At 35.3% G+C, this 20,764-nt stretch overlaps 1 protein-coding gene across 4 annotated transcripts in view; it reads right to left on the bottom strand.

The window, feature by feature from the left end:
• The window catches only part of LOC107700252 (kelch-like protein 13), a 66,153-nt gene that overhangs the window by 33,813 nt on the left and 11,576 nt on the right, over positions 1-20,764 (bottom strand). The window contains exon 1 of one of the 4 annotated variants that reach the window (XM_016501853.1): positions 4,502-5,052. The exons of 2 other annotated variants lie outside the window; for them this stretch is intronic. In XM_016501853.1, coding sequence (XP_016357339.1) covers positions 4,502-4,599 — 98 coding nt within the window. In that variant the 5' untranslated portion in view covers positions 4,600-5,052. Of the gene's footprint in view, positions 1-4,501; positions 5,053-20,764 lie in introns of those variants that run through there. One more of the 4 variants, XM_016501854.1, reaches the window with a different exon arrangement.

Below are 20,764 nucleotides of genomic sequence, written 5' to 3'. Positions count from 1 at the left end.
GATCCTTCAGAAATCATTCTAATATGCTGATTTGGTGCTCAAAAAACATTTCTTATTATTATCAATGTTAAAAACAGTTGTGCTGCTTAATATCTTTGTGAAAACTGTGATTTTATTTTTCTCCAGGAGAAAAATTTGATGAACAGAAAGTTGATGAACCGATGAACAAAATTATATTCATTGATGAATAAAAAAACAGCATTTAATTGAAACATATATCCTTATATCGCTATATCCTTTGCAACAAATGTCTTTACGGTCACTTTTTATTATTATTTAATGCATCCTTATTCAACAAAAGTACCTCAAACTGACCTCAAACTTTTGAATTGAGGTATATATATATATATATATATATATATATATAATGCCACTGTTACTATTGTTACTTCAATAAAATAATACCTGATAGTTTCATAGCCAGTAGAAATATTCATGACCAGTACATTTTCTCAATTCAACCACCACTGACAGGTGTGGCAAAAAGTTAATTTTGGACCCTACTCACATGTCATACTGTGTGGCACAGGGGGAGCTGGTGAGGTCACATGATCAAAACAGCTAGCCAAAGGCTGTTTCTAATAAATATACTCTAGAACTGTAAACCGCACCACTATATTATTACTCAAAACTTTCATTTATAGGTAAAGGATGTTTTTTTTATTATTTTAAATAAAACAAATGCACACATTTTGGAAAAAAAAATATAGAACTATACCCAAGTGTTTGAATGTCCTGAAAATAATTTAACAAAAATAAGAATAGTATTGCTACTTTGTGATGCCCTTTAACATTCAATCAAAGTGGATAGACATTTTAACAACTGTAAAAAATAAATATTTGATATGAAACTTGGAACTTGCAAGCAATATCCTATGAAAATATTATTTACTGAAATAATATAAAACATTAATTAATTGGATTGTACAAAACTATGTGTACTAAATACACTTAGCATACAGGACTCCATCCCTACTTGCAGTTCAGTGTGAAAGAAACTGATCTTCAATGTCATACTTAATTATATTTGAAATGGATTTTATCTTGAAAGGCCTTCGGCCTCCTCCAAAGAGAATTTTGACTGAAAGTTAGTGTACAAAAATAAAATAATAAAAAAAAAACATAAAAATTAATAAAGCAGCCTTCTCTCAATCTGCGGCAGCAAGAAGTCTGATACATCCCACCCTTTCATCTGAGATCACAAGGTAGAAATGAAAAGCTGAAACACAGACAGAATTCAACGTGAAAGGTGAATGTGAAAAGGACAAACTGTTGTCTGTTCCTGTCGACATTTCTATGGGTTTGACACTGTCTTCACAGGAGACTAAAGCACATGAGACAAGTGCTGGCAGCAAAACAAACACACCCTGAATTTCCTGGACGACCCTGACACCAAAAATTTCAGGCTAAACTTTCATCATCATATGTGTACCAAGGTCAAAGCCAAGGTCCTTTTAGCAGCAGATGAGCAGGACTTTAGATCTGTCATGACTGTCTACCGTCTTCACCTGTGACAACACAAACACACACCCACGTGTGCGTCATTCTCTTCCCCCCTGTGGCAGAAGCTCTCCGGCTGTCACTCCTCATCACTCTTTTAAGCTGAAGCCCAAGAATTCACAAGAAGTCACAAATATAAGAAAGTTCTTTTTTTTTCTTGAATGTGCCCTTAGGACTGTGTGTTTGGGTTTTGTGGTGATGCATGCTCGTTCATACACTGTCCACTTAAAATCGTTTGCAATTTATTGTGCAAGTATTTTATTGCATATGGACACCTCTCCCTTGCCCTACCGAGCGTGAAATCCTCACTACAGGCAGTGGGTATATTTAGAGGTGAGGTAACACTTCAGGAGTACACTCAACTAAATGAATCCTCACCTTCCTAACACCACATGCACTTTAACTTCAATATAGTCCTATGGAAAGACACACATTACTTTTTTTTAGGAAAAAACAAAACAAAAAACACAAGCCTCAAAGCCCATTCTCACCAACAATAGTTATAATAACAATAACGATATATATGTTAGGGCTGCATAATTTGGGGGGAAATGAGTTTGTGTGGAGCAGCATTTACTGCAAATCGAGCTGCTTTGACATACTGCAGACATTGTCAGAAAATCTTCACTCTTAAACACAGCACATATTTATCTAATTAAACCGCAGCCTTTGCAATTTGATAAAACACACAAAGCCACATTGCAATTTCGGTTTTATTTTGATTAATCTTGCAGCCGTAATTCATGCCCACACCAGTTGATGATAATGTTCTGTGTATTAAAAGTGTGCACTGCAGTTATGTCATCTGCCTATTTAAATGCTCAGGCTCATTAATTTGTGTGGATTCTGACTGGATGTCAATGTAGTATTGTTCATCAGCTGGAAAAATTCATTCTGAAAGAGATTCCTATGATATTGTTCCTCTGTGTCATTATAGTTGTGGTGTGGACTTCTGTATTCTCTTAGAATTAAACAATTATTGAAACTTCACAGTTCTTCCTCGGCATGAATGTGCGAACTCTCACAAGTACTATTTTTTTAGCAGCTGGCAAAAACATCCTGTTGTTCAATATTTTCTGTCTCAACACACACTCACACAAAAAGAGAATGATTCATGTGTCCAAGAGGCATCTCTCCTCCCATTAATAAATACAGCTCACCCAGCTCACCCTGTAATCACACACAACACAGCCAAAGAAGTAAAAATAGACTTTGTTTTTACTGGGCAAGGTTTGACTGGGAGGGGCGACAGCAGGGTCGGGAACTCAACACTGTCATCCCAAACCTTAAATCTGAGAAGATACAGACACATATACATAAATAGTTTATTGATTCTCAAGGGGAAATTTAGGAGGACTGTATATGCACAATAGACTTATGGCTAGAAAGACTAAAGACAGAAATACAGACAGACAGGAGAAAGAAACTATTATCGAAACAAAAGAGGCAACCAAAGGATTTTCTCAGATCGAGCCTTTAACTTGAATTGAACTGAACTAGCAAAACCACTTTCAAACGAAGACAGATATAGCCTATGATTAGCAAGACAGACCAGCGTTTTAAACTCTCGCTTCACAGTAAAGTCTCAAATCGTTCCCACAAACAGCTGGTCATGGTTTCAACTTTGCGCCTGAGGAAAATTAAGATCTTAAATAAATAAGAGATAAATTGCAGTACGGTTCTTATCAGATAAATGTATAGATAATATTAGAACTGGATAGACTTTCAAAACTGCCAAATATTATCCTTATATTGTAATCTTTACTATCACAAGCTGTAATCATTGCCTCAACTTGTAGAAGGATAGCATAATTTTGTCTGAATACATGACTAATTACATGACTTATTATTATTTTATTATTATTATTATTATTCATAATAGTTGTATTATTATTATTATTATTATTATCTTAGAGCTGTATCTTTTTGCCATATGGACATTACTTTGCTGCCAGATGATGGGCTCCCCTTCATTAGTACAAAATTTCATCTCTTGAATCAGTCACATCTGGCTTTTTGATTGTAACATTTGAATCATGCATTTTCTATAGCAGCTTTGAAACAATACATGAAAAGGACTTGTGAATTTAAATGAATGATACTACAATTTTACATTATTTTATGATAGAATATATGAGAATATTGAACGTGATATACAAAAACATTTAATCCATTAAAATGCCTTTATTTACATGGCTGTTGACAAAAAGGTTCAAAACTCATTATATATTAGTAGGTATTTCTCATTAAATTCAGTGGCTTGATAATGCACTGGTTGGAAGTCGCTTGGAAAAGCCCCACAAGTTAAGAAAACATTTACAATAATAAAATGGGATTTGATCATTATCTTTACAATAATAAAAGGTTTTCTTAATGGGTTCGTTTCAACGGAGCACTGATGTACATCACTCTAGTGCGCACTGATCCACAGAAGATCATGTTAAAGACACGCTGCTGCTTTTCTAGTACACATTTGAAGTTAGTCGTGCATTGGTGTATAAACGGTGCCGAGCGGAAGCGCTAGCGGTCATGTTCCGTGTGTCATCCAGCATCAGTGCTGCATACTCCAGCAGCCCACCGGGCCCCCACCCACCTCCGCAACACTAGCGCTCCAATCCAGAGCGCACGACACGCCAGGACAAAAGACTGCTTCGCCGGCTGTTATCGCGACCCGGTGCTTACTAGATAGAGCTCATAAACAGAGCCGTGAGAAGGATTCAGAGAGAGTAGAGAACGCCCTATGTGGATTCATAAAACTAGGCGGTGCGCGGAAGCACGCTAAACGTTATAAAATGGGTCTCAAGACCTCTCTACGCTCACAATTAGGTTACAGAGAAACGAAGGGAGGCGACACCGACCCCGAAACAAGCACAGCAGCAGCATCCTTAATGAACGAGTAATAAAGACGTAACAAACACGCTCACAAGCCCTCAGTTACTGACGGTCACATTTTAAAACCCACAAGCACGCACTTCGACGCGTTAATATTACAGCTACTTACATGTATGCTGGCGAGAGTGGAGAGGACCTGGACGTTTTAAGGACGGGCACGGGAAATTTCCAGCTGACGGGCGAACCGCTTTTCCATTTCAACGGCATGTTTTTCCAGTCAGCACCTCTGAGATACAGCGCGAATGAGAATAGCTGTCAAGAGCGAGTACATGAAGAGGCGACCAGCGCAGGCTTCCATCCCCGACAGCCCTCACCGAGAGCAGGGAAGAGAAAGAGGAAAATAAAGAGGAGGATCGACCGCCGACACAGGCAGCTCTGTTTGAAGCAGTGGTTCTCTGATTGAGGCAGCTCTGTCTGAATACCACAGAGAAGGTTGGCGGAAAATCGAGAGGAATAACACTTAAGCCTGCAGCCTAAAAAGCAGGTGTGCCTGAGCCGAGCATCATCTCCTGAGAAAGAGAGAGGGATGATGATGATGATGATGATGATGGAGGGGAGGAAAAAATAGGCACCGTCGCGTCCGGTCAGTGCAAGGAAGAGGCATGCGCGGTCGGTGCACTGGATGTTCAGCTATAGTGCCACCTTGTTTGAATGCAGGCTGAGTATGGCAAGCCTTGTTAACATTTATTCACTTATCTACTATCTATTGTAGGCAGGGCCTAAAATTAACACTCGCCAAGCATCAAAATGCGAGTAAAAATAGGTATTGGCAAGTATATGTAACAGTGTCAGTCGCCAGTTGGCAGGTAAAACTTTTACGAAATATAACATTGCAATGTAGTGAGAACAACAGCCAGTTTTTAAAGAGATTCCGAAGACAAGATCATCGTGATTGGTTAGCTATCCTGTCATAAGCGACAAGAGCGAATCAAATAATAGTATTGTCCCTAGACACGGTTCTAATAACTTTTACCTGAGAAGATATTGCTGCTTCATTTCGGAAGATTAACTTTTCCCATCTTTATTCTTCATGACCCGAGAATGTGGCGACACATATCTGGGGTTACGCCGCCTAAACGGTGCAGTGAAGTAGGCTATAGTTTAAAAGGTTGCTCGTTCGGCTGTACACAGACACTGAGCCGCTTTAGACAGCACACCAGTAGCACTTCAACGGACGAAAACACACACAATTGTCTAAATACACGGTTTTGGCGAGTTACCTCGTAAACGTAGTTTTAAATGACCGAAAAGAGTTGGGAGAAAATCGGATATGTCAGATCCGCGTCATGTGCATCAGGTTTTAAAGAGATAGCGCTGCTTTTAAAGTAAAACCTGCTAAAGTCTGTCATTGATGTAAATCAAAGAACAAAAGAAAAAGAGAAATCACTCGACTGCTCTAGTCACCGATTAACTTTTGTAGCTTGAATAAAGATTAATCTGTATAGTTTATGCATATACAATTTATAGTTTATGTGAAGATTGTTTTAAAATCACTAAATACTTCAGAGCCTATTAAATATTAACAATAATGGCTTTCTATTATACTGTAATGTTGAATGGCTATAATGAATAGGTAAAATTGAGGGAAAATGCATTTAATAGAGACACCAGTAGCAGTATTGGTATCAATACTTCATTAATAATAGGTTACTTAGTAAAAAGATACCATTAAAAACATTTAAAATATACTATCTTTTGTTGTTTCTACATTAATTTGGAGGTTCATTGTGAAATTATGACAATATAAATATGCGATTAATCATGATTAATTACAGAAAAATGTGTGATTAATTATTTTTTTAATTGATTGACAGACAACACTAATGTTAACCTTTTATAGATTTTAGATTTCAATTTAAGTTCTAATTTTATAGGTCCCCCCAGAAAGAGATCCAGACTGCCCCCACCCCCTTGGCCCCCTTCAAATTTTCTATTCGATAATCCGGCCCTCAAATGAAGCTAATTGAATAGCCCTGCTCTAATCTGTTAACATGGGTGCGGAAAAAAATATGCACCACATACGCACTTCAAACGGATTAGGGGCGTATGCATCTCAACGTTTGTTAGGGACAAAAAAAATAAATCAACAAATCTGTTTGTTGTTGTTTTTTTCTTGTAAGTAAAATAAAGGACAAATTTAAATCATTGTAAATATATTTAGTCATTGTAGTAGCCTAATAATAACTGCCTGTTTTTGCAAAAATTGTTTCATGGCCGGTAAAAAAAAATTTTGGACGGTAAATTTTATCACATCACCGGCCATTGGCAGGTGTGGCAAAAAGTTAGTTTTAGGCCCTGATTGTAGGTTAATAGCACTTATATTTAATAACTAAAGAAACCCAACAAGCCCTGTAATATCTAATCAGTTAACCTGTAGTACCTTTTCATTACATACTATGAATGTTTTCAATTAGCCTAAATTCTATGGTGATGTGCGCTTTACATATAAACTACTTCTAATTAATATGTTTATTGGTTGCTGCTTTAGTTTTACTAGTAGCATGTCATTAGTAGCCTACTAGTATTTACTGACAAGTTATGATTAACTATTCAAACAGTTACTATATCGATTGCGCTTTTCTCAGTAGCAACACTAGTTTTACATAAATTTCATTTTTAAACATTTTAAATTATACTAGTAGGATTTTTTTTATTAAACCATGAAGTAGCCATTTCTGACTAGACATTAGATATGATAATTTACAAAACAATTATAGTAAAATATACATTATTAAAAAACTAGGAAATATCATGTACAGATACCAGTATCTATGGAAAAATTACTGGAATAGTTACTGGTAACTAAGTCCCAACAACAAATGGAAAATATACTAGTCAGAACTAATTTGATATGTGAACACAGATTATTTCACAGTTACTATTAGGAAAATGCGTGTTAACATGCTAATAGGATCTAGTGCGTAATCAATATTTACAAGTGAATAATTTATAGTCACTATCAGAATAAGTACTATTATCAGATGTATAGTAACTAGTGAAAACTGAAAATAACTTATTTAGTTAATTAATATTAATTAAGAAAAAAGTAATAGTAAAAAAAGATTTGCTAATTAGTTTTAAGTACAGAAAAATGTTAAACTGGCTTGCCATAGCTGACTGCAGAGCGCTAGTGAGTGAGAGAGAGTCTCAGAGCTCAGATAAGAGTTTAATGACCTGGCATAAAATACAACACACAACTGCAGGCACAAGAAATATAAAACCTAAGTATGATTCTATTGAACATTAAAGAACATCACTTCTGTTCCTTGGTGTTGTATAATAGTGAAGATTTCCCCTCTGATGTCCATTATGAGAGACAGGTCTTTTCAAAACATCTCTCTAGCTAGGCGGCACAAGCAGGGCACAAACTCCACCGCGGGGCTCTTCACCCACTGCCGTGACAGCACATGTCAAAGAGGAGACAGAGGGAAGAAAGAGCTACCACATTCGTTTTTGCGATTATGTCCGTCTTCATTTAAAGTGCTGACAAAAAGTCAGAGTAGATGTCCTTTAACTTATTCAATCGCTTTCTGGATGTGCTACAATGTTTAAAAACGTGACCAAGTGCGCCTCACATTGGGTCCAATGTAAATTCATTTTGCATTTAAATAAGACACTATCAACAAACAACCAAATGTTATAAAAGTTAAAACTACGGCTTAAAATAAATTGTGGTCAGCCATTCCTTTTATTTAGCAAGGATGCATTAAATTAATCTAAAGTGACAGTAAATAGTTGAAAAATATTTTCAAATAATTGCTCATTTTGAGTTTTTTATTCATCAAAGACAGTAATTATTGTTGTACAGCGTGAAAAAAAATAATGCTATATTTAAGTGTGCATGCCCACTTGCATGAGAGTAGATTAACTTCGGAGGACTTCAACTTGAAAAATGGTGTGGTCCGCAGTTAAAATAAAATGCGTTCTGATGTTCATTCATGTTCATTTCGTGCTTTAAGTAAATATGAAAAGACGATCGATTCATGTGCCCCTTTAACTGAGGCAATACAGTCATCTGTCAATAAAGACCCACAAAACGGTATTTATTGTTTGAATTTCTTTAATAATTACAAAATTTGAAAGCTGAGTGTCCTGAGACCTGGTTTCATACCAGAAGTAACCTGCTCTGTCTTGTCTGTCGGTGTGTTGCCAGTTTCCTCTTTGCTCTGCGATGTATTTTTTTTACTGCATGAGAACATGATGTGTAGTGTGAGAGCGGCATTGTTTATTGGAGATAGCAACAGTTAACTAAGGAGGGCAGGTTTTTGTGAATGGTCAATTTAGTTGGTTTATTTTCATTGCAACCATGTACAATTAAACAATGTTATTTCAGTTTCACCTGGAAATTAAAGATACGACAGGTGGTTAACATGTGCGATCATCTAATATCATCTAACCACTAGCTTATGTAACTAAAGACAGACAGATGCCCAATACTCACCCAAAAGGATGGTACAGTCATTGCTGGCAATCATTCTAAATATCTATCTACTCAAAACATCTATGACCATATTTTGATGTGTTTGAGAAAGAGTCTGGCACTTATTTATACTCACACTGCAATGCAAACTGAATTATGTATATGGAAACACAGGGGAGAAGTAACACATACATACACAACAAAGAGTTTCAAAGTTCACACAAGGCCTGCTATGGATCCTATAAGCTGAGCTTAGAAATAGAGAGATCATCAGAGGCAATCTGTGAGTTAATTCTACTTGTGTCTCAATAGCACAAGTCAGTTAACAACACTAAAGCAATCTTTTGTTCACGTATGTACCAGACAGCAGGTGAGATGCGTTCAACCAAAGTAATCACACCACAATGATCAAACAGCAAGAGATATAAACCGCATTTTAAAAGGACAGACAGCACCTCTAGCTGTAAGCCTATGGAAGCATATGTGTAGCATAATTCAATTTGAAATGTAATATGCAAAATGGCAATTCAGTATGTAAAATGGCAATGTATTTCTGTATTTAAATTTACATTTTCCCATACATATGTGCAACATTCAGTGCAAAATGAAAATGAAAATTCAATTATATAATTAAATTTGTTTAATTTCCCATACTTGTTTTAATATGCAATTAAAAACATATTTTAAAGCTTTATAAGTTGCAAAATTAAAATGTATTACCCAAATTGATTAGATATGTTTAACATGTCCAAGCAAAAACTGTTCCTAAATGCATTTAGACTTAGGGGTAGGACACTTGGAATTGCATTTTCATCATAATAACGCGTGATAATTGTAGCAAAATGCAGTGAGAATTACAGAATGCATTCTGAGCCAAAGGTGCAGCAAAAGGGTAGCAGAATGGTGATTTAAATGTCTTTTATTTTTCTTAAATGCATTGACACTTACATATATGATGAGCCGAGCACGCCCCCTACCTGACAATCATTACATCAAGGCGGGGCTCGACAACAGGACACAAAATAGGTCAATATTCACCATTAACCAAATGCTTTTTACCTGCCTGAACATCTCACCGTTTACACTCTGATTGATGCACATAAGCAAACAGACAGTGCTATTCTACACTTATTTACCACCTTACACCATGGCTACACCGGATGCGACAGTTGTCATGTCACATCACGCCGCATCCATTGTAGACAGCATCAGTGATTATTAGGGCTGTCAAAAAAAATGTGAATTTCGAATATTCGTAGAATTTACAATAAAAATTCACATTCGAATGCAAAAACGTTGTATTCTAATTTTAGGTGTGCGTTAAGGAGGCAACCTTATCAGTGGCGCACGAGATGCGATGACGATGTAAGTGTCGTTGCATTATAATGTTTTTGTTAGTCTATCCAGTTGAAGCCATAGATGCGGCGCTGCTGCGTTGTTCATTAAAAATATTGCGGAAAAACGAGAACATCAATGTGGAGATCATCTTGTTTACATCAAAACTGAAACCAAGCCGTTCACACAGAACGCATATTTCGCGCATTTTCTAGAGGGACATCTATCACCGTTGCACTCGTATCTCGCACAAAGGAGCCGCATGTTTAGAAAGCCATGTAAAATTAATGCAAGTTTAACTTTGAAAAAAAAACATATAATCTAGGTTTTTTTTCCCCATCCCACTGCATCTCAGGTTTTTAAATTAAAAATGTACTCCGTGTGATTGGCTTTCTGCCATTTGTATTAAACTATGCATACATACATGATGCTGTTTTGTTTATAGTTGTTTAAGCAACTTAATTATAAACATTATTTTAAACATTATGCACTTTTTTTCACAGATAGTGATGTTATCCTATGCTTTGAATAAATGTGCATTAGTAATATTTTGCTCGATGCGCCCTCTTGTGGCCTCAGAAGAGAAGCCAAAAGCTTTTCTTCACCCTAACTGAAATTATGCATTTTAAATCGCATTTTCTTTCAGTATCATCATTCACTGATGGAGAGGAAAAGTTCAATACTATAGAATTTTATTTTATGAAAATTAGATAAAGAAGTGAAGTATTAGAGAAGTGATCTCGCGCTCAGAACTTAAGACGTACCAGGCTATATCTGCAGCTAATCTGAATAAAAAGCAGAATGAACTGAAACGTTAAGACAATAAACACAATAAATAAATAAAATTTATGAATGATGCAGTGCTAATTGACATATCATTTATTACAGTACAGAAACTATAAAGTATATTTTCTACCTTATTCTGTGCAGAAAATTGAAATAATTGTTTGTAGTATAAACAATCATAAAATTGCCATTAGGAAAAAAAATATAAATTACAAATGATTGATTATTGTCCAGCAGTGTATTTGATTTCTTGTAGCAAATTCAAAGTAAGAGATAAGAAAAGAATTCCTTGTAAAAAAAAAAGAATAATAATACATGCATACATAAAATTATTGTATTTGACATTTCTGAAATGATGGCTACGCCCCTGGTGTGACAAAATGTTAGCCTATACATAATACTTTTAAAGCTCTTTTTTTAAATCTTGGCTTACATAAATTAATACATATGCCATGTCATGCCATAGCATCATTAAACTAGCATCTAATAACAAAAGTGTTTTTTTTCTCTAACCTATGGTTCTCTAACCATAAAGGCTGCTGTGTAATTTGCCCCCTTACTAAGCATTTAAAGAATTTAGGGGAAGCATTTAAATAATCCTGTGAATGCACTTAAAGAATGCAGAATCAAATCGTTAATCGAATTTAATCGTGAATCGAATCGAATAGTTCTGAATTTGCAAAAATCGTTATTGAATCGAATCGAAAACCTATGAATCGTGAATCGAATCGATTCGCTGTCAACCCAAAGATTCACAGCCCCAGTAAATAAGTGTATAATAGCATTGTCTGTTTGCTTATGTGCATCAATTGGAGTGTAAATGGTGAGAGATGTTCAGGCAGGTGAAAAGCGTTTGGTTAACGGTGAATATTGACCTATTGTGTGTCCTGTTGTCGAGCCCCGCCTTGATGTAATGATTGACAGGTAAGGGGGCGTTGCTCGGCTTGGAATGCATTTTCAAATCCAAAACTTATAAAGCTTTAAAATATGTTTTTAACTTGCATATTAAAACTAGTATCGAAAATGGCAAATTTAAATGATATAATTGAATTTTCATTTTCATTTTGCACATATGTATGGGAAAATGTAAATTTAAATACAGAAATACATAGCCATTTTGCATATTACATTTCAAGTTGAATTTTGCTACACATATGCTTCCATACAAGCCTGCAGCTCAGAACAGATGCGTCACTGTGATAAATTGGACAGTGTATCTGTTAACAGAAGCCTTCATTAGGAGTTAATCTGTGAAGGAACACTAACAGACACAGCAAATTAACCACTCACTAAAATAAAAATCAATGTTGTTCTTTAGCTTACTTCTGACTCACCCCCCTCCCCCTCCTTCTCCAGCTACTATGGATTCTCCATTAAGGTATTACAGATAATGGTGACCGATTAGCGGCTGCAAGAAAGGTAAGCTAAACGACACAGAGAAGCTTAGCATGATGTCATTGCTTGTCTTTCTGATTTTCTGATTTAAACTGTTTCTAGAAAATCTGGAATCTGGGTTGTGTTGTGACCTTATCAAAAGCCACTCGCATCCAAATGAAGCTGACATGAAAGAAAGCTGATTTGCATTTCAAGACATGACACTGCAATTTTCCATGTTTCTAATCTTGCTGAGATGAGTGTTTGGAGTAGACAGGTGGGACGGGGCAGAGAGGGCTTTACTGAACCCACGGACTGAATGTGCATTGTAGATGAGAGTGCAGGGGTCTGGCAGTGGCCACTTCAAAAGCAGGTTCTCGTGAGCTCAGCAAAGAAGACATGAATCAAGCCATTGTCAAATTTAATTTCAGTCAAGCACGAAGCTCAGGTACATCCAAGAAAACAAAGATGCACAGACAGACAAATTCAGTGAACATCTTTAGTTGAATGGCCTGAAACAAGATGATGGTCCATAGAGGAGAATAAGTTCATACTTGGGAAGCCATCACCTCAGCAAAATTTGCCTTTCTGACATTGAAATAGGCCATTTACGCAATTTGTGCAAATTGCGTAAACTCACTCACTTTCACTTTAAATTCCAGTCATGTGATTCCTGTCACCTTTTTTTCCATCGGTCTGGAGTTTGCAGTTATGTAAGTTAGTCAGTGAACACCCAAAAACTGAATAGTTTACAAAATTTTAATTCTAAGGCTGGGTATTTATACACATCCACTTTAAATTTAATTCTGATTAACAAGCGCTCAGTTTGATTCAGATTCATTTGATTTTATTTCATTTATAATGCCCATTTCGGTAAAAGGACAAACTTTAGAGTCATTTATTTGTGAATCAGACTTGGCTGGTTGCACTGTGTTTTTGATTTACTAAAAAGAATCAGTTCACAATCTTTTGCTCATGAATTGGTCAACACTAACTTTTTTGCTTTTTGCTATGTATGGGGCTGCGGAACAGATTCAGAAAAAACTGCTGAAAACATTGGCTACTAGAGTTAAAGATCTTGAGCATCAAGAATCATTATAAGCATTTTTTAAATGAAGAAAGATTTATCAAAGAAAAATAAAATACCCAGCCCTAGAAAGTTCTGTCATTATTTACTCACACTCATGCAGTTCCAAAACTGTATGACCTTCTTTTTACTGCGGAACATAAAATATATTTTTAAATCCTAGCTAATTGCATTACTCTTAAAAAGGACGTGTTGAAAACAACACAACCCGTGTCGTTTCTTAACACACCACTGTGTCTAGATAAGGACAACACATTTCATGTTAATTTTAACTCAACCAATGTGTTAATCCTGCTAACACACAATGTTACCATTTTTTTTTACACACTAATGTGTTATAGTTACACAATTTGTGTGAAGTACGTGTTATTTTTGATCCATTTGAACAAAATTTGTATGCAATAAAAACACAACAAACATGTAGTTTATACAAAATTTATTAAACCTGCAACATTTACATAAAAAGTCAAAAAATATATATATATGATAATTTAATAATTAACAATGTTGCTTGAATGAAAAGCTCCTGAAGAGTTAATATCAAGTTCGTATTTTTAATAAAAAAAAAAAAGTGATATTCGACATCACACATTATTAATTTTTATTTATGTATTTTCCTCAGCATGCAGGCGATAATGAGTTTTGGTGAGATGAAGTTTCTTGTTTATCTGTCTGTCACATCAATAACCGTCACAAGCGTTTCAGGGGCATCTTCCATTCAAAGCTGCAAGAGTGCAAATAAAGGCACATATTATTATTTATATTATATTTATACCCATAACGAGTATAGCAAGCTAATGTTAGCTAGAAAGCCAAGAAAAACTTGAGCATCAGAGATAATGTTAATGTCTTGGGGCATTTTACACAATACATGGCACAGTGAGATCTGTTCAGCGATGCGGTGAACGACATGAATTTCCTCATGTGAAACACTACGTGTCAATGATTAATTAAAAGGAATTGCACTCACAATAAATCTAACAACAGAAACCATAAAGCTTGCTAAAGTAGGTTCCCACCACAGAAATCACGTAGCGTTAACACAGGCACGGATCACAGTGCCATTCGTGAGGCAGTTTTCCGGCTACCGCGTATGTGTGTAAAACGCCCCTTGACCATCTACAAATGATTACAAAAGATAGCCTATTTTAAAAACTTCTAATGCCAAATATAAACTTTTTTCTTACCTCCACACATGGAAGATTTCCATTGATGATGAAAAGGTGAAGTGTGAGGAAACTATCTTGTGAAAAGAATGACGGCTCATATTGGACACACTGCGATGCAATTTTTTCTTTTTTCTTTTATGTTTTTAACACACAGCATTACACAAAATGTGTTAAAATAGTCACAACACAATAAAAAAAAAATAAAAATTAACACACCCTTTTTGAGAGTGTATAACACAAGAGAACACAGCAAGAGACAAGCAAGACAATGTGATTCACTCCAGTAGTAAAGCATGCTATAGGCCTATTTGCATGCCATGTGCTTAAATGGATGGTTTAAACATCAAATTTGCTGTTAATTTACACCCTCAAGCCATCAAAGAACAACAGTATTTTGAAACTGTGGTCCTTGGTGATTAAAAAATGCAAGTCAGTGGCTTACAGTCACATTGAGAAAAATAAAATAAAATACAGGCAACACAAAATTAATACCTCTCCTGATGATATATAGAGGTTTTATGAAGTGAAACAATCGGCATCTGCAAGAAACAGTGCATTATTTACATTATTACCTGCAGTCCATAGCCTCAGGCAAACGGGGAAATCCGCAAACTGGTTTCAGCTAAAAATCTTCTTGACTGTTTTACTGAATAAAAAAAAAAAAGTCAAATCTTGGATGGCCTGAGTAAATAAACAGCAAAATTTCATTTTTGGGTGAAATATCCATTTAAGCAGCCCTGTGTATGAGCGTGTAAAACAGATGTGCAGTTGAAGAAAAAGAGGTTTACAGAGTAGTAAAAAAACACAGCACACACACACACACACACACCAGTAATAACCTTCACTGTGCACAGATGATGCTCGATTACCTGAACAATCAGCTTTGACATACTGTTATAGTCACACACCTCACACTACCTTCGTTTCTGCTTTCCCTTGTGCTTTACTCATCATTTTCTCACGTGAAAGAGCAAATGTTCTTTATCCTATTACATCCTACACTCTCGCTGCCCTCCTTACCCCCTTAATCACTCTATTAATACATTTCTATAAATAACCACGGCTCACCCTCACCACGCATTAAGCACTTAATTAAGTGGGTGAGGACAGAAGGGTGTGTATTTAAGAGACAGAGAGCGATGCTATTATAAACCTCGCTGTCTCTGCCATCATGTCGACAGCATTGTACAGTGGTAAACGTGGCACTAATGCTGCACACCCTCGCTGTCGTCTAAAGCAGTTCCTGTTCCGCAGCTCTCACAGCTCACCTGCACAGCCTGAAGCCAAACATTACAACCATTTCTGCTAGTACCTCAGTCAATACATCATGTGTGGCAAGCAGCTGTGTAATATCACAAACTCGTGAATAAAGATGAATAATTCAAACGATTCATACCAATCGACTTGAGCTGGGAAAGTGAAACCAACCTTTGCTCTACTTCCCCAGAATCAGTTCATGATCTATGAAAAAGCCTGCATGTTTACTTAGATACTATCTGAAGAAGGACACTATATTATTATAATATATATTAAAATATATAATTATTATTATAAAAACATTTTCCAGGAAAAAGAGCAGGGCTTCCTTGACTATAAAACAGAAAAATTAATGGCACAGCAGAGGTATTGCCATGAAAATGGATTTAAATGTTAAATCACAAATCACACTGGTCACTGTGAACAGATCTGTGCTTCACACTCAAAGAGTGAGTTTCAAAAACTGTGTGGGCTCAAGCAGAGAACATTTCAAAGAACATGCTGCTCTTAGTGAGAACAAGAGGCTGAATAAAAACAAGGGCAACATTTCTACTAAAGCTGAGAATCGCAATAGGTAGTCCGCATTTATCCATGCTAATAGTAAGGTTTTTGACAAATTAAATTAAATCAAATAGAATAGAATTAAGAATAAAATAGAATTTAATGCTATACCTAGTGCTATACCTGGTCATTAATGCTATCATAATCACTTATATTTACACTGTTCAAAAATTGGGGGTCAACATGAATTTTATTTTTAAAAAAGTCTCTTATGCTCACCAAGTAGGGCCGGCGCCAGGGGAGTGTGAAAATAGCTTTTTTAATTATGAAATATAATGGTTTATTTAACAAAATACAGTTGCCAAATGCATAGACTTTCTAGCATTAATATGATGCTACTATAGCAACAATTTAGGACAGTCCGTTTCACAAAGTTGCATTAATTGTTACATCTCTGACACAAATTCCTGCGCAAGCGGTGCAAGAATGCAGCACTACTGAGTAAGCTATGATGAAATCATTTTTTAATGTTTAATAGAGGGCTAGATGACCGTAGTTAGTTAATTATTTTCCTGTATTGTTATTGTTTGTTGCCGTTCAAGTTGTTCTAACTTAAAATGATGCATCTGTTAAATTGGTCGCAATGAATGTATTATGTCAGGGAATCGGTTGCAATGAGCTTGTGTTTCATTGTAAAGCAGACACAATTAAGTATTTCTGGTGGTATCATTTGTGGTAAAACTGCTGCCTAAGACATATTTACTTCCTGGATGTCAGATTTGCGAATTTGGTGGCTATACGATTTTGTTTTATTAATACTCTGCCATCTGTATTTGCTAAGTAGCTTTTAGTAGGGTCATTCACTCAAAATGCATTTTTTCATTCCACTGCTGTACTTTTCCATTGTATTTCAATGTAAATGAGCTACTCGACGTCTTGAATGCTGTGCTCTCGTCTCAGTTGTTTGAACTGAAATGTGTGTTGGCAGTGTGTGTACACAACCACCCTATAATGATAAAGATCCACCCAGTGTTTTTTTTTTTTTAAATCTCGTTAAATCATTACCCCTTTCTCATATCAAGCTGTACTCAGATGCCTGAAGTGTTGGGTTCGAGTCCACCCAAGTCGAGTACGAGTCGAGTCCGAGTCTTTAACCAATCGAGTCCGAGTCCCAAACAGCCGAGTCCAATGAAACACTATTATTTATTAGTATCTTAACATTAGTTTTAACCTTTACAACTAGAAAAACGCAATGTCCATTTAAATGTAACAAAAGCAAACCTCTATTGTATCTTGACATTTAGATTTTTGATTAATAATTAGTGTCCTGCTTTGCTTAGCAAACTTAGTCATGTAACAGAAGTTATGGCTGAATTGATTTACGTATTGTGACATATTTCAGAGTGAAACAGGTTTTAATTTTTTTATGTGAAAAATTAAAGGGTGGGACTTGACTTTATTCATCGTTAAAATAAATGTATAAATTCAAGGGTGGGGGGTATCTTGGTGAATGGGACCTTAAGAGCAGGAAATGCACTTTTATCTCAATAAAAAAAACAAGCTTTATATAATTTTTTACCATTTTTAATGAAATATGAATTTTGAATAATCAAAATTAGTTTGTGTCAGCTTATTCTATTCATCGGTGTTTGAACCATTAAAGAAGAAACTGCATTTTAATTTCTGGGTTAAAAAAACGAAAAATAAATGGACGCCAAAGTAGACAGACCCCTTAGACAGGGCATTTGGATTTTTTTCTTGGATGAAAATGAAGCTGTGAGGGATAAACCTGGTCTGTACAATGGCACACACTGTGTATAAAAGCCCTACATACTTTCCATAAGTTACAGCCAACTCACACCTGTCCTGTTTTATTTACCTGTTCCTGTTATATTAATTACAATAAATTACAATATGTAAGGAATAATTGATGATGGGCCGTTGAATTATTAGAAAATAATGCACACCCAAGGTGATTTTGGACCCATAAAAACAAAAAATGTCAGTCTTCGCGTGATACTGATTAACTATATGAAATGATATAAATATATACATTTCTGCCCCCATCTTGAATTTTGTGATCATTCTAAATGCATTTTAATCAACTGAATCATGCAGTGAAAGAATGTGCACTGGTTTAAATTACTAGACTTCCTGCCTTAGCTCAAATTTAGTTAACTTGTATGGTAGCTCTCTCATGAGTCATGGATGTTAGCAAGACAAATTAACTATATTTGCCTTTTGGATAATTAGCTGTGATTTCGAGGCACAGGTAGCTTAGTCTTTCATTTATCACCACTCACCTCCACACCAAGACAAACACAACTTGAAAGGGAGGACTTCACTTCTGCGGCTCTCTGCCTGTCAGTGATGTGCATGTGGCGATCAATGTGTGCTAACGTTATAGCAACAATTTAAGACAGTCCGTTTCACAAAATCGCATTTTAATTGTTGCATCTCTGACACAAATTCCCACGCAAGCGGTGCAACTAAGAATGCAGCACTACTGATTAAGCTATGATAAAATATTTTTTTAAATGTTTAATAGAGGGCTAGATGATCGTAGTTAGTTAATTTTTTCACTGTATTGTTATTGTTTGTTGCTGTTCAAGTTGTTCTAACTGAAAATGATGCATCTGTTCAGTGGGTCGCAATGAATGTATTATGTCAGGGAATCGGTTGCAATGAGCTTGTGTTTCATTGTAAAGCAGACACAATTAAGTATTTCTGGTGGTATCATTTGTGGTAAAACTGCTGCCTAAGACATATTTACTTCCTGGATGCGAATTTGGCGAATTTGGTGGCTATACGATTTTGTTTTATTAATACTCTGCCATCTGTATTTGCTAAGTTAGGGTCATTAGAAAAATGCAATGTCCATTTAAATGTAACAAAAGCAAACCTCTATTGTATCTTGCCATTTAGATTTTTGATTAATAATTAGTGTCCTGCTTTGCTTAGCAAACTTAGTCATGTAACAGAAGTTATGGCTGAATTGATTTACGTATTGTGACATATTTCAGAGTGAAACAGGTTTTAATTTTTTTATGTGAAAAATTAAAGGGTGGGACTTGACTTTATTCATCGTTAAAATAAATGTATAAATTCAAGGGTGGGGGGTATCTTGGTGAATGGGACCTTAAGAGCAGGAAATGCACTTTTATCTCAATAAAAAAAACAAGCTTTATATAATTTTTTACCATTTTTAATGAAATATGAATTTTGAATAATCAAAATTAGTTTGTGTCAGCTTATTCTATTCATCGGTGTTTGAACCATTAAAGAAGAAACTGCATTTTAATTTCTGGGTTAAAAAAACGAAAAATAAATGGACGCCAAAGTAGACAGACCCCTTAGACAGGGCATTTGGATTTTTTTCTTGGATGAAAATGAAGCTGTGAGGGATAAACCTGGTCTGTACAATGGCACACACTGTGTATAAAAGCCCTACATATACTTTCCATAAGTCACAGCCAACTCACACCTGTTTTATTTTTGAATGCATTTATAGTTACATTAATTACAATAAATTACATTATGTAAGGAATAGGCTAACTGATGAAGGGCCTTTTGATTATTAGAAAATAATGCACACCCAAGGTGATTTTGGACCCATAAAAACTATTGCCACAAAGATGTTAGAAAAATTATTTTTCTTTGAAGCTATAGAAACTGCCACTATGTTTAAAAAAAATTAAATACAAAAGCAAAAAATTATAAACTAATGTAATAAAACATTCTCAAGCTTACTGAAGGCAAGTAAACACTCCAAGTATTACTTACAAGCTAAATTATAAATAAATATATTACTCAAAAATACAAATTAAATAGTTTTTTTCGTTTTTTTGTTTTTTTTGTTTTTGTTTTTCAGATAGTAAAGGCTTCTACAGAAATAGCCTACTATAGACATTTCATGATGCAATAAATGTAAAAATAATCTTCACTGTAAACATTAAATATAGATGATTCTTATGAAAGTTAATAAGTGATCCAGTCAAGAGCAGTGAGTGAGTGATTTTCTCCTTTTCTTTTGTTTGATTAACATTTATGACTAGGGCTGGGTATCGTTCAAAAATTTTCGATATCGATACCGATATCTTGACTTCGATACCGGTTCCTGAACAATACTTTTTTCAATACCAATTTTATGAAATCTATTTTTACAAGATTACATTATCTAAAAAAATAAAAACGTTGGTTTTATTTTTCAGCTTGTTGATGTTTATACAATCTCAAAGACTCATCTCCTGAGCCACTGCACAAAGGAACAAAGTGTAACCAACACAATAAATCAGTGCAAATAGTTTTACTTAAGCTCAAATAGTCTTCAGTTTACACATCTGTTAGGCTACATTTACACTAGTGCTTGTCCGTTTTAAAACGCATAGCTCAGACAGAATCATGATTTCTATTTATTTTCCACTGATTTACTGATGAGCATTA

The sequence above is a fragment of the Sinocyclocheilus anshuiensis genome, unplaced genomic scaffold (genome assembly GCF_001515605.1).
Source record: "Sinocyclocheilus anshuiensis isolate Anshui unplaced genomic scaffold, SAMN03320099.WGS_v1.1 scaffold1236, whole genome shotgun sequence".
Classification (NCBI taxonomy): Eukaryota; Metazoa; Chordata; class Actinopteri; order Cypriniformes; family Cyprinidae; genus Sinocyclocheilus; species Sinocyclocheilus anshuiensis.
This window is presented reverse-complemented; position numbering and strand designations above follow the sequence as displayed.